Raw genomic sequence first — 14,551 nt, forward strand, 5'->3', positions numbered from 1 at the left:
CCAGGGTTGATCGCTGTCCTCTGGTTTGGAGCAGAGTGGAAGGTCTAAACCAGAGGCTCAGACGACTCTGTGACGATATCGGATGCGAATTTCTCGAACCTCCGCTATCGGGTATAGAATTGCAGGGGTACCCTTAATAGGTCAGGCGTGCACTACACGCAGGAAGCGACAACTAGGGTAGCGGAGTACGTGTGGCGTACCCATGGGGCTTTTTTTAGGTTAGGGAACCCGTCCCTTGGGATCAAAAACTATTTGCCTGTTAAATAAGCCACAGTGACCTCAGAGAATCTTGGTCCTCGCAGATCAGTGATAGAAAAGATTAATATGATTTTAATAAACTGCAGGAACATCCAAGGAAGGTTCCAGAATTAGTATCGCTTACTGAAGGTTATAATGCACAGATAATATTGGGAACAGAAAGAGGGTGAAACCAGACGTCAATGACAACGAAATCCTAAGTTAAGATTGGAACGTTTATCGTAAGGATAGGTTAGTCGCCAATGGCGGCGACTTGTTTATAGCAGTAAAAATTCGATAAAATCTAGCTAGGTTATCACGGATTCCGAATCTGAATTAATTTGGGTGAAACTGGGTATCAAAGGACGGTCAAAAAAGGTGATCAGACGCTTCTATAGACCGCCTGGATCAGGATTTGTAGTTGTAGAGCGCTTCAGACAGAACTTGCAGAATATCATTAGTACTTTTCGTGATCATGCAGTTGCCATAGGGGGTGACTTCAATTTGCCAGGTATAGATTGGGAGCGTTATGCCATCAAAACTGGTGCCAGAGACAGGGATTCGTGTGGCATTGTTCTGGATATCTTGTCCGAAAATTACCTTGAGAAGATAGTCAGAGAACCTCCTGGCAACAAACAGAACTGAACTTATCGAATCAGTTAACGAAGAGGAAGGTATCAGTGATCATATGGCTGTGGCAAGATCTATGACGACGGGTCCTACAAGGAATGGTAAGAAAGATAGGAAGATATATTTGCTCAGCAAGGCTGACAGGATACAAATTTCAGAATATCTCAGTAGTCAGCATAAAATATTCGGTAGTCAGGACGAAGATGTGGAGAACAAATGAGAAAAATTCGAAGGCATCGTTCAATATGTTCAATATGCCCTAGACAAGTATGTTCCGAGTACTGTTTTAAGGGATGGGAAAGCTCCACCATTGTTTAATAGTCGTCTTAGAAAAGCGCTACGCATACAAAGAGCACTTCATCTCAGATTCAAGAGAAGTAAAAACCTAGCTGACAAACAGAAGCTGAACGAAGCGAGAATGAGCGTGAAGAGAGCAATGAGAGAAGCGTTCAATGATTTTGAAAGTAAGACGTAGTCAACTGACCTGAGTAAAAACCCTAACAGATTTGGGTCGTATGTAAAATCAATAAGTGGGTCAAAACATCAATTCGTTCTGTCAGCGACCACACCGGCATCGAAACGGAAGATAACAGAGAGAATGCCGAAATACTGAATTCGGTCTTGCGAAGTTGTTTCGCCGCGGAAGATCGTAACATTGTTCCTCCTCTCAATCGTCGTACGAACGTCGAAATGGCAGATATTGAGATAACCGATCGCGGAACTGAAAAGCAGCTACAATCGCTTAGTAGTGGAAAGGCGTCAGGGTCAGATCAGATACCTATAAGATTCTATACAGATAACGCGAAAGAACTTGCTCCCCTTCTAGCAATAATTTACCTTAGATCGTTTGAGCGACGAAAGGTACCTAACGACTGGAGAAAAGCGCAGGTCATTCCCGTTATTAAGAAACGCATTTATAGACCTATATCGTTGACATCAATTTGTTGTAGAATTATGGAACATGTTTCATGCTCAAGAATTATGACGTTTTTGGAAAATGAACATCTCCTCTATAAAAATCAATATGGGTTTCACAAACAGAGATCGTGCGAATCTCAGCTCGCTCTGTTCCTCCATGAGATCCACAGCACAGTGGACAACTGCGCTCAGGTTGATGCCGTATTCCTTGATTTCAGTGAGGCATTTGACACCGTCCCGCATTGCCGTTTAATGAAAAAAATACGAGCTTACGGATTATCGGAGCAGACTTGCGATTAGATTCAAGACTTCCTTGCAGATAGAACTCAACACGTCGCTCTTAACGGAACAAAATCGACAGATGTAAAGGCAATATCTGGAGTACCACAGTGAAGCATGATAGGACCGTTACTGTTTACAATATATATATATATATATATATATATATATATATATATATATATATATATATATATATATATAATCTAGGAGAAAGTGTCGGATGCTCTTTAAGGCTATTCGCTGATGATGCAGTTGTCTATACTAAAGTAGAAACGCCAAAATACATTAAGAATCTGCTGAACGACCTGCAGAGAACTGATGAATGGTGCAGGCTCTGGCAGTTGATCCTGACCATAAGTAAATGTAACATATTGCGCCTACATAGGAAAAGAAATCCACTACTGTACAGCTACACTATTGATGACGAACAGCTGGAGACAGCGTTTGCGTAACTATCCAGAGCGACCTTAAGTGGAATGACCACATAAACCAGTTAGTGGGAAAAGCAGATACCAGACTCAGATTCATCGGAAGAATCTTAAGGACATGTAATTCATCCTCGAAAGAAGTGGCTTATGAGGCGCTTTTTCGCCCGGTTCTTGAGTATTGTCCATCTATCTGGTATCCCTATCAGGTGGGACTGATAGAGGAGATAGAGAAGATCCAACGAAGAGCGGTGCGTTTCATCAGGGGATCGTTTAGCTGGCGAGAGAGATCCTAAACAAACTTCACTGGCAAACGTTACAAGAGAGTAGTTGTGCATCACTGAGAGATTTACTACGGAAATTTCGGGACAGCACTTTTCAGGAGGAGTCGGACAACATATTATTTCCCGCCACATATATCTCGCGTATTGACCACGAGGAGAAAATTCGAGAAATTAGAGCCAATACAGAGTCTTACCGACAATCACTCTTCCCATGCACTATTCGCGAGTGGAACAAGGTTGGAGGAATCAGATAACGGTACCGAAAGTACCCCCCGCCAGACACCATTAGGTGGCTTGCGGAGTATGATGTAGATGAAGTGACCTACTTTCACCAGCATGACAATGCATCATATTTGATTTTTGAATTTCCTGCAGATTTATACTTAGGACAGGGGAAAACTCAGTAGCCACCTTGAATCTTGAATTCTGTGTTTAGCGTAAATGACCTACTTCCACCAGCATGAAAACATCCCATTTAAAAATTTTTAATTTGTCACAGTTTATTCTTAGAACAACAGCCCTACTTATATAATTGTAAACAACTGTCTATTGTACTGACATTGCTGGTTATATCTTAAAACACAATACAAAATCATCTGTTTTGCGCCCACATTGAAGATGTATAAAGAAGTTGCAAATAGGATGAAATGTTCCTTACATCTCTTAACCGGAGCCAAGTGCCATTCGCAGCTCTAGCCAAGATTCATGCATTCATGGCGATATGAGACAGATTACGCGACTTATTGCTACAGAGATAAAGCAAAAACGTTTATGGGTGTACCACGGTCAATTTACTGTACTGCTACACTTATAATATTGTTTTAATAAGAGTTGTTAGCTCAAGGTTAAGTTTGTCACTCCTTCAAAACTAATGATTAAACAAGCACTGTAGTTAGATGCGTCGGTATTCCAGGTCACCTATCTTGAATTCTACACTCAGCTTAAGTGACCTACTTCCACCAGCCTGACAGTGCACCAACTCTGATTTTTGAATTTCCCGTCAATTTATAGCTAAGACAACAGCCCTACTTCCACAGTGACATCATAAGAGTGGGGGGAAACCTACTAGCACATTTGGGCCATTTTTTGAAATTTTCCACGAATTGTTGAATTTTGCACCCAAATTTGAGTTTCCATCCATTTCATATATAGGGTAATTGGCCTATCAGCAGAAATCTGGCAACAGCGCATGAAATCATCGACGACGTCTTAAAGGGGGAGAGCGGGCAACAGCGCACTTTGCACCCAGACATAGTCATTCCGCCTACTCTCGTACAATCCAAAATGTTCGTTTCCGACCATTGCTTCCTTACGTCAAGATACTGGGTTTAAGGTCGTCCTATTGTGTGTATAAATTTGATCGTGAACATTTGGGTTACCTTGTGAAGAAAACTTAAGTACAAAGAACGTCGAGCTAAAACTTAGCTGTTGAAACGTTTCTTTCATCTGTCCTAGGAGCTTGCATGGATTTGCGCGAAAACCCACTCGCGTCTGCGGGCGGAATACAAGCACTTTTTGTGATGTCCGCTGTGCGGAATAAATATGCGAGGTATTGCTCCGCCACTTTATTCGGAAGAGTTTATTGGCGGTCTTAGATCAATTCTCTGCATTTCCACACTAAAAATAAAGGCCACCAGCCTCACTTTATACCGTGTGGCAGGGTTAAACTTCTCACTACCTCAAACTCAATAATTAAGGGCCAGCAGTTGTCTAATTATCCTCAGCAATATACCGAGATCCGACCACTGGAATTAACAGTCCATACACCCTCTCCAGCTGGCAGCCAGCAACTTCAGCTAATAACCTCCATAAAAATAAAACATTAGTACGATTCAAAGTGAATGGGTTAAAAGACACGAAATAATACGACACTTAGATTTCCACAGCAAAATTGGGATTTATTTGCTTTGTTATTTGCCTAGTCTGCTCCACATTACTTTCAGCTAGCTAAGGACTCCACGCCATGATGTAAGATTTTTCTCTCCATCGAGCCCTACCACGCTCACTAAAAGGTAGCAGTCGCCCAGAGAAATCAGAAGGTGACTAAACAGCATCCTAAGTCTATTCACGGGATGCACTCGGGAGTCTTGTAGTTTTTGCGTATCTATAATGTAATTTTGTAGATTATGAATAGCTCGTGACTTTAGTTAAACACCAACTCCACCCTACACGACACACGACTCGCATCTCAAACAACAAACGCTGCGATTTCACGTGCTCCAAATGCTCTGCATAGAACTTACCACAAATTACCAAATTTCCAGCTTGCAGAATCCCCTGCTGAAACGCAGGGTCCATGGATTCATGAAGTTGTCTCCATATTCGTACACGTCCATCCGCTCGATACAATTTGAAACGAGGTTCGTCCGACCACGCAACATGTTTCCAATCATCAACAGTCCAATGTCGGTGATGACGAGCACAGGCGAGGTGTAAAGCTTTGTGTCATGCTGTCATCAACGGTACCAGAATGAGCCTTCCGCTCCGAAAGCCCATATCGACGATGTTTCGTTGAATGGTTCGCACAATGACACTTGTTGATGGCCCAGCACTGAGATCTGCAGCAATTTACGGAAGGGTTGCACTTCCGTCACGTTGAACGATTCTCTTCAGTCATCGTTGGTCCCATTCTTGCAAGTCATTTTTCCGGCCGCAGCGTTGGCGGAGATTTGATGTTTTACCGGATTCCTGATATTCACTGTACACTCGTGAAATGGTCATACGGGAAAATCCCCACTTCATCGCTACCTCGGAGATGCTGTGTCCCATCGCTCGTGCAGCCACTATAACACCACGTTCAAACTCACTTAAATCTTGATGACCTGCCATTGTAGCAGCAGTAACCGATCTAACAACTGCGCCAGACAGTTGTCTTATACAGGCGTTGCCGACCGCAGCGTCGTATTCTGTCTGTTTACGTATCTCTGCATTTGAATACGCATGCCTGTACAAGTTTCTTTGGCGCTTGAGTGTATTTCCAATAGATGCTCGTCTTCGTGCTAGCTCATAGGACGGGCACATAGGCGAGACCAGGAAATTATACAGGTTGATGAAAAAGTCAGTATAAATTTTAAAACTTAATAAACCACGGAATAATGTAGATAGAGAGGTAAAAGTTGACACACATGCTTGGAATGACATGGGGTTTTATTAGAACCAAAAAAAAAAAAAAAAAAAAAAAGGTTCACAAAATGTCCGACAGATGGCACTGGACAGAAAAACATTAGTGACTGCGCATGACAATCGTGTATGGCTCTGAGCACTATGGGACTTAACATCTATGGTCATCAGTCCCCTAGAACTTAGAACTACTTAAACCTAACTAACCTAAGGACATCACACACACCCATGCCCGAGGCAGGATTCGAACCTGCGACCGTAGCAGTCCCGCGGTTCCGGACTGCAGCGCCAGAACCGCACGGCCTCCGCGGCCGGCGCTGTATTATCAGAACGGGGAATGCGCTACTTCAGCGTTACGATCCTATCGCCATAGGAAGGGGATTCGAACGGGTAAAGGTCCGTTGACAAACGCAGCTGTGGCGAGAATGATTTCGAAGTTCGAAGCCACGGGTTGTTTAGACGATAGACACCGTAGTGGCCGACCGAGCACAAGGCGTAATGGTGCTGAGACAGCTCAGGAAGACATGGGTACTGAAGGGGGTTCGTCTATGCATAGGAAAGTCAGCGCTCGTGCAGTCGCACATCGCACCGACATTCCATACACTACTGTTTGGTTGGCGTACTCCCCGATGCTATCCGTACAAAATCCATCGGCATCATGAACTGTTACCTGGCGATTTAGTGAAGCGGAGGTCATTTGCGGTGTGGGCGTTTCAAAAGATGGCGGAAGATGACAATTGGTTGAGTAATGTGTTGTGGACTGACGAAGCTCATTTCACGCTCTGAGGGTCTGTCTACGCCCACAACTGCAGAATTTGGGCTACCGAAAATCCTAGAACTGTCGTGGAAACTCCATTGCACGACGAGAAAGTCACGGTATGAGTTGGATTTACCACATCTACCGTTATCGGGCCTTTTTTCTTCGATGAAATGGGTGATTCTGGTTTTGTAACTGCTACCGCGACTTGTGAGAGGTACGCCGATATGTTACAGAATCGCATCATCCCCAGCCTGGCTGATAAACACCTGCTGGACCGTACGATGTTTATGCAGGATGGCTCTCCACCCCATATTACTAGACGCGTGAAAGATCTCTTGCGCGCGTTGTTTGGTGATGATCGTGTGCTCAGCCGCCACTTTCGTCATGCTTGGCCTCCCAGGTCCCCAGACCTCAGTCCGTGCGATTAATGGCTTTGGGGTTACCTAGAGTCGCAAGAGTATCGTGATCGACCGACATCTCTAGGGATGCTGAAGGACAACATCCGACGCCAATGACTCACGATAACTCCGGACATGCTTTACAGTGCTGTTCACAACATTATTCCTCGACTACAGCTATTGTTGAGGAATGATGGTGGACATATTGAGCATTTCCTGTAAAGAACATCATCTTTGCTGTGTCTTACTTTGTTATGCTAATTATTGTTATTCTGATCAGATGAAGCGCCATCTGTCGGACATATTTTGAACTTTTGTATTTTTTTGGTTCTAATAAAACCCCATGTCATTCCAAGCATGTGTGTCAATTTGTACCTCTCTATCTACATTATTCCGTGATTTATTCAGTTTTCAAATTTATACTGACTTTTCGATCACCCGGTATGTTGCACTGTGGTTATTACCTTCTAAAATCCTTCTAAAGCGGGTGATCTCGCTTTGCCGCAGGCCAGTGTGAAGACGGGCTGTTCACGTTCGAGAAGGTGACGGGCCACTTCCTGCGGAGCGCCCAGCAGGTGGGGCTGGCCATGGCCGCCTCGCCGGGCATTACCCTGCAGTGCGGCGCCAAGTGCCTGGAGGCGGGCTCCGACTGCCCCGCCTTCAGCCTCGACTACAACGCCATGAAGTGCTTCAAGCTGGACCGCAACACCCAGGGCCGCGGCAGCGACCTCTCGCCCAGGGAGGGGCAGAGCTACTTCGAGAAAATCTGCCTCAGAGGTCAGTTCTCTCATTGCGTCAGCTTACTACGAGGGTCACTCCAAAAGAAATGCACACTATTTTTGTAAAAATACAGTTTTCATTCTGCATGGGTGAAAGTTTTACATTGTGTAGATACATCCTTCCCGCTTGTTTTCAATCTTAGTTCGACCTGTTCCCGTGAGTGGCGCCGTCACAGCATGTCTTCAAGATGGCTGCTACACTTGACGTTCGTCAGAAGCAACGTGCTGTCGTAGAATTCGTGTGCTGTGAAAACGAGACAGTGGGAAACATCCACAAGAGATTGAAAAAAGGTGTATGGAGATGCTGCTGTCGATCGCAGTACAGTTAGTCGGTGGACAATCAGGTTACGCGATGAAAGCGGGCACAGCAATATTGAGGAATGTCCTCGCAGCGGCAGGCCTCGTACTGCACACACTCCAGACAATGTGCACAGAGTTAACGAATTGGTGACTGCTGACAGACGCATCACAGTAAACGAATTGTCGTGCTACGTTGGGATAGGGGAAGGAAGTGTTTGCAGAATACTGAAAGTGTTAGCGTTAAAAAAGGTTTGTGCCAGGTAGGTTCCCAGGATGTTGACAGTGGCTCACAAAGAAACAAGAGAAGCGGTATGCAGCGAACTTATGGAACAGTACGAGAATGGTGGAGATGAATTTCTAGGAAGAATTGTGACAGGTGATGAAACATGGCTCCACCATTTTTCACCAGAGACGAAGAGGCAATCAATGGAGTGGTATCATGCAAATTCACCCACGAAAAAAAAGTTCAAAACCACACCTTCTGCTGAAAAAGTTATGGCTATGGTGTTTTTCCATTCCGAATGACTCTTGCTTGTGGGCATCACGCCAAGTGGAGCCACCATAAATTCTGATGCATACGTGACGACACTGAAGAAACTTCAAGCTCGACTGAGTCGTGTTCGAACACATTGGCAAAAGCAGGATATTTAGCTGTTGCATGACAATGCGCGGCCACATGTCAGTCAAAAAACCATGGAAGTGATCACAAAACTTGGATGGATAACACTGAAACACCTACCTTACAGTCCTGACCTAGCTCCATATGACTATCACCTCTCTGGGAAACTGAAAGACTCTTCGTGGACCAAGGTTTGAAGAAGATGACTCCCTTGTGCACGCTGCCAAACAGTGGCTCCAACAGGTTGGTCCAGAACTTTACCGCGCGGGTATACAGGCGCTGGTTCCAAGATGGCGTAAAGCAGTTGAGAGGGATGGAAATTATGTGGAGAAATGAAAATATTGTTCCTAAAGAATGTATCTACACACTGTAAAACTTTCGAACATGTAGAATAAAAGATGGATTTTAAAAAAATAGTGTGCATTTCAATTTTGGAGTGACCCTCATATATTTTGGCATTGGGAGCGGAATTTTTTATTCAGTTTAATATTCTGACTAGTTTGCTGCGGCCAGCCACGAATTATTCCCCTGTGCCAATTTCTTCATTTCAGAGTCTCAGAGCAGCACTTACATAATATGTCCTTATTTATTTGTTGTATGTATTCCAATATCTGTCTTCCTCTACAGTTTCTATCCTATACAGCTCCCTCTAATACTGTGGAAATTAATCCCTGATATCTTAACATATGTCCTATCACCCTGTCCCTTCTTCTTGTCAGTGTTTTCCATAGGTTCGTTTCTTCACCATTTCTACAAAGGACCGTCTCATTCCTCCCTCACCTAATTCTCAACAGTCTTCTGTAGCACCACCTCTAAATGCCACGATTCTCTTCTGTTCCAGTTGGTGATAGAAATTTCGTGAAAAAATCTCGTCGCAATGAGACATGACTTTTTTTTAACCACTGCTACCCGAACTGGCGTATCGTATCTGTGACACACTCTCTACTATTTCGTGATGATACAAAATTAGTTGCCTTCTTTGAATGTTTTCGATGTCCTCCGTAAATTGTTTCAGGTAAGGAACTCATACCGTCCAGCAATACCCAGATGTGGATGGACAGGGCAGTCTCTTTAATTGATTTTCTGCATATTCTACGTGTACCTAGGAACTCTGTTGCATCACCAACATTTAAATTTGGGTGATTTATACTGTAACCGAAATTTAAGGAATTTTTTTAGTACTCATGTGGACGAATTCATTCTTTCCATACGCTCGTTACTTCACCATTTATACACTCATGGAAATGGAAAAAAGAACACATTGACACCGGTGTGTCAGACCCACCATACTTGCTCCGGACACTGCGAGAGGGCTGTACAAGCAATGATCACACGCACGGCGCAGCGGACACACCAGGAACCGCGGTGTTGGCCGTCGAATGGCGCTAGCTGCGCAGCATTTGTGCACCGCCGCCGTCAGTGTCAGCCAGTTTGCCGTGGCATACGGAGCTCCATCGCAGTCTTTAACACTGGTAGCATGCCGCGACAGCGTGGACGTGAACCGTATGCGCAGTTGACGGACTTTGAGCGAGAGCGTATAGTGGGCATGCGGGAGGCCGGGTGGACGTACCGCCGAATTGCTCAACACGTGGGGCGTGAGGTCTCCACAGTACATCGATGTTGTCGCCAGTGGTCGGCGGAAGGTGCACGTGCCCGTCGACCTGGGACCGGACCGCAGCGACGCACGGATGCACGCCAAGACCGTAGGATCCTACGCAGTGCCGTAGGGGACCGCACCGCCACTTCCCAGCAAATTAGGGACACTGTTGCTCCTGGGGTATCGGCGAGGACCATTCGCAACCGTCTCCATGAAGCTGGGCTACGGTCCCGCACACCGTTAGGCCGTCTTCCGCTCACGCCCCAACACCGTGCAGCCCGCCTCCAGTGGTGTCGCGACAGGCGTGAATGGAGGGATGAATGGAGACGTGTCGTCTTCAGCGATGAGAGTCGCTTCTGCCTTGGTGCCAATGATGGTCGTATGCGTGTTTGGCGCCGTGCAGGTGAGCGCCACAATCAGGACTGCATACGACCGAGGCACACAGGGCCAACACCCGGCATCATGGTGTGGGGAGCGATCTCCTACACTGGCCGTACACCACTGGTGATCGTCGAGGGGACACTGAATAGTGCACGGTACATCCAAACCGTCATCGAACCCATCGTTCTACCATTTCTAGACCGGCAAGGGAACTTGCTGTTCCAACAGGACAATGCACGTCCGCATGTATCCCGTGCCACCCAACGTGCTCTAGAAGGTGTAAGTCAACTACCCTGGCCAGCAAGATCTCCGGATCTGTCCCCCATTGAGCATGTTTGGGACTGGATGAAGCGTCGTCTCACGCGGTCTGCACGTCCAGCACGAACGCTGGTCCAACTGAGACGCCAGGTGGAAATGGCATGGCAAGCCGTTCCACAGGACTACATCCAGCATCTCTACGATCGTCTCCATGGGAGAATAGCAGCCTGCATTGCTGCGAAAGGTGGATATACACTGTACAAGTGCCGACATTGTGCATGCTCTGTTGCCTGTGTCTATGTGCCTGTGGTTCTGTCAGTGTGATCATGTGATGTATCTGACCCCAGGAATGTGTCAATAAAGTTTCCCCTTCCTGGGACAATGAATTCACGGTGTTCTTATTTCAATTTCCAGGAGTGTACAACGAACCTTCTCATTCATCACCTAATTCTCAACATTCTTCCGTACCTCGATTCTCTTCTGTTCCAATTTTTGGCAGAAATTTCGTGAAACGACCCCGCCGCAACGAAAAACGACTTTGTTTTAACGATAGTCAACCAAATTGGTGTATCACATCCATGACACACTCCTTCCCATTTCGTGAAAATACAAAATGAGCTGCCCTTCTTTGAATGTTTTCGATGTCCTCCGTAAGTCGCATCTGGTAAGAATCTCATACCAATATCCACCAATATCCAGAAGTGGATGGATAAACGCAATGCAGGCAGTCTCTTTAGTAGATTTCCTGCACACTCTATGTATCCCTAGGAATTCAACTGAACCAGCAACATCTGAATTTGGGTGATTTATAGTGTAACTGAAATTTAAAGAATTGTTTAGTACTCATGTGGACGACTTCATTCTTTTTGTTGTTGAGTGTCAACTGACACTTTTCGCACCATGCACATATCTTGTCTAAATCATCTCTTAATTCGTTTTAACATTTTGATGATTAAACCAAACTGTAGATAGCAGCATCATGTGCAAAAAATCCAAGAGCGCTGTTTAGATCGTCTCCAAAACCGTTTGTATTCATGAAGAACGGTAGAGGACCTGTAACATATCCTTGGGATAAACGTTGATTTGAGTAGGAGACTTCCCGTCAGTTACACTACTGGCCATTAAAATTGCTACACCAAGAAGAAATTCAGATGATAAACGGGTATTCATTGGACAAATATATTATACTAGAACTGACATGTGAATACATTTTCACGCAATTTGGGTGCATAGATCCTGAGAAACCAGTACCCAGAACAACCACCTCTGGCCGTAATAACGGCCTTGTTACGCCTGGGCATTGAGTCAAACAGAGCTTGGATGGCATGTACAGGTATAGCTGCCCATGCAGCTTCAACACGATACCACAGTTCATCAAGAGTAGTGACTGGCGTGTTGTGATGAGCCAGTTGCTCGGCCACCATTGACCAGACGTTTTCAATTGGTGAGAGATCTGGAGAATGTGTTGGCCAGGGCAGCAGTCGAACATTTTCTGTATCCAGATAAGTCCGTACAAGACCTGCAAATTGTGGTCGTGCATTATCCTGCTGAAATGTAGGGTTTCGCAGGGATTGATTGAAGGATACAGCCACAGGTCGTAACACATCTGAAATGTAACGTCCACTGTTCAAAGTGCCTTCAATGCGAACAAGCGGTGACCGAGACGTGTAACCAATGGCAACCCATACCATCACGCCGGGTGATACGCCAGTATGGCGATGACGAATACGCGCTTCCAATGTGTGTTCACCGCGATGTCACCAAACACGGATGCGATCATCATGAGCCGGCCGCGGTGGTCTCGCGGTTCTAGGCGCTCAGTCCGGAACCGCGCGACTGCTACGGTCGCAGGTTCGAATCCTGCCTCGGGCATGGATGTGTGTCATGTCCTTAGGTTAGTTAGGTTTAAGTAGTTCTAAGTTCTAGGGGACTGATGACCACAGATGTTAAGTCCCATAGTGCTCAGAGCCATTTGAACCATTTTTTTGATCATCATGATGTTGTAAACAGAACCTCGATTCATCCGAAAAAATGACGTTTTGCCATTCGTGCACCCAGGTTCGTCATTGAGTACACCATCGCAGGGGCTCCTGTCTGTGACGCAGCGTCAAGGGTATCTGCAGCCATGGTCTCCGAGCTGATAGTCCATGCTGCTGCAAACGTCGTCGAACTGTTCGTGCAGATGGTTGTTGTCTTGCAAACGTCCCCATCTGTTGACTCAGGTAGCGAGACATGGCTGCACGATCCATTACAGCCATGCGGATAAGATGCCTGTCATCTCGACTGCCAGTGATACGAGGCCGTTGAGATCCAGCACGGCGTTCGGTATCACCCTCCTGAACCCACCAATTCCGTATTCTGCTAACAGTCATTGGATCTCGACCACCGCGAGCAGCAATGTCGCGATACGATAAACCGCAATCGCGATAGGCTACAATCCGACCTTTATGAAAGTCGAAAACGTAATGGTACGCATTTCTCCTCCTTACACGAGGCATGACAACAACATTTCAGCAGGCAACGCCGGTCAACTGCTGTTTTTGTATGATAAATCGGTTGGAAACTTTCCTCATGTCAGCACGTTGTAGGTGTCGCCACCGGCGCCAACCTTGTGTGAATGCTCTGAAAAGCAAATCATTTGCATATCATAGCATCTTCTTCCTGTCGGTTAAATTTCGCGTCTGTAGCACGTCATCTTCGTGGTGTAGCAATTTTAATGGCCAGTAGTGTACTACGAACTTCCTGAAAAGAAATCACGTTAGTAGTGGAACAAACGTCGTATGGCCCCACTCTCCATAGTTGCTAAATTTATTCAAGATGGCGGATCCTAGATGGCAGCGATGGATATGGAAATGTCACAACGACATCATGGCGGGAAGTCCAAATTTTGGCGAGAAAATAGGACAATTGGGCTACGTCCACTAACCTAATCCCCTCCTCTCCTCCCTCCCCGCCCCTCCCCCAGAAAATGGCGGTAAGTTCAAATTAAAATCCAGCTGCACAATGCAACACACCAAGACTACATCCACTAACCTAAGAAAACGGCGGGAAAATAGCTCACTTGCGCTGCCTCCACTAACCTATGTCGTCCGACCGCCACCTCTTCCTAGAAACTGGTGGGGAAAGGACTCAGCCTGTGCTGGGCTGCTGGATGGGATGGACGTAAGCTTTTATTTTGCATGCAGTGTTTATTTAAGCAATTTGAAGCACTAGCTTCATCCAGTGTGTCCGCCATGAGGTCTGGAGCCCAACTAACCTAGTACATGGTACTGCCACTAGAGGATACTGTCGTCCCTTCCGTGACATAAAACTAGATGGCGGTCTGGGGGCAAAATTGGTAGGAAAAGGACTGAGCCTGCTCTGGGCTGCTGGAGATAGGAAGGAGTGTACTATATTTATTTTGGAACAGTTTATTTAGGGACGGATTTCACATAGTTTATTTGTTACACTGATACAAAACACTCGCAATGACATGCTAGGTGTCTCAGTATATAGTCTACAGACCGCAAAACGACTCGTAAATCATCGAAATAATGCAGTACACTGATGTACAGACATGCAAA

The 14,551-nt window shown here is 45.7% G+C and overlaps 1 protein-coding gene across 1 annotated transcript in view; it reads left to right on the plus strand.

Annotated features, from left to right (window-relative positions):
* The window catches only part of LOC124555311, a 471,119-nt gene that overhangs the window by 217,984 nt on the left and 238,584 nt on the right, over positions 1 to 14,551 (plus strand). The window contains exon 9 of the mRNA XM_047129186.1: positions 7,562 to 7,831. Within this exon, the coding sequence (XP_046985142.1) occupies positions 7,562 to 7,831 (270 nt within the window). The remainder of the gene's footprint in view (positions 1 to 7,561; positions 7,832 to 14,551) is intronic.

This window comes from Schistocerca americana, chromosome X, assembly GCF_021461395.2.
Source record: "Schistocerca americana isolate TAMUIC-IGC-003095 chromosome X, iqSchAmer2.1, whole genome shotgun sequence".
Taxonomy (NCBI): Eukaryota; Metazoa; Arthropoda; class Insecta; order Orthoptera; family Acrididae; genus Schistocerca; species Schistocerca americana.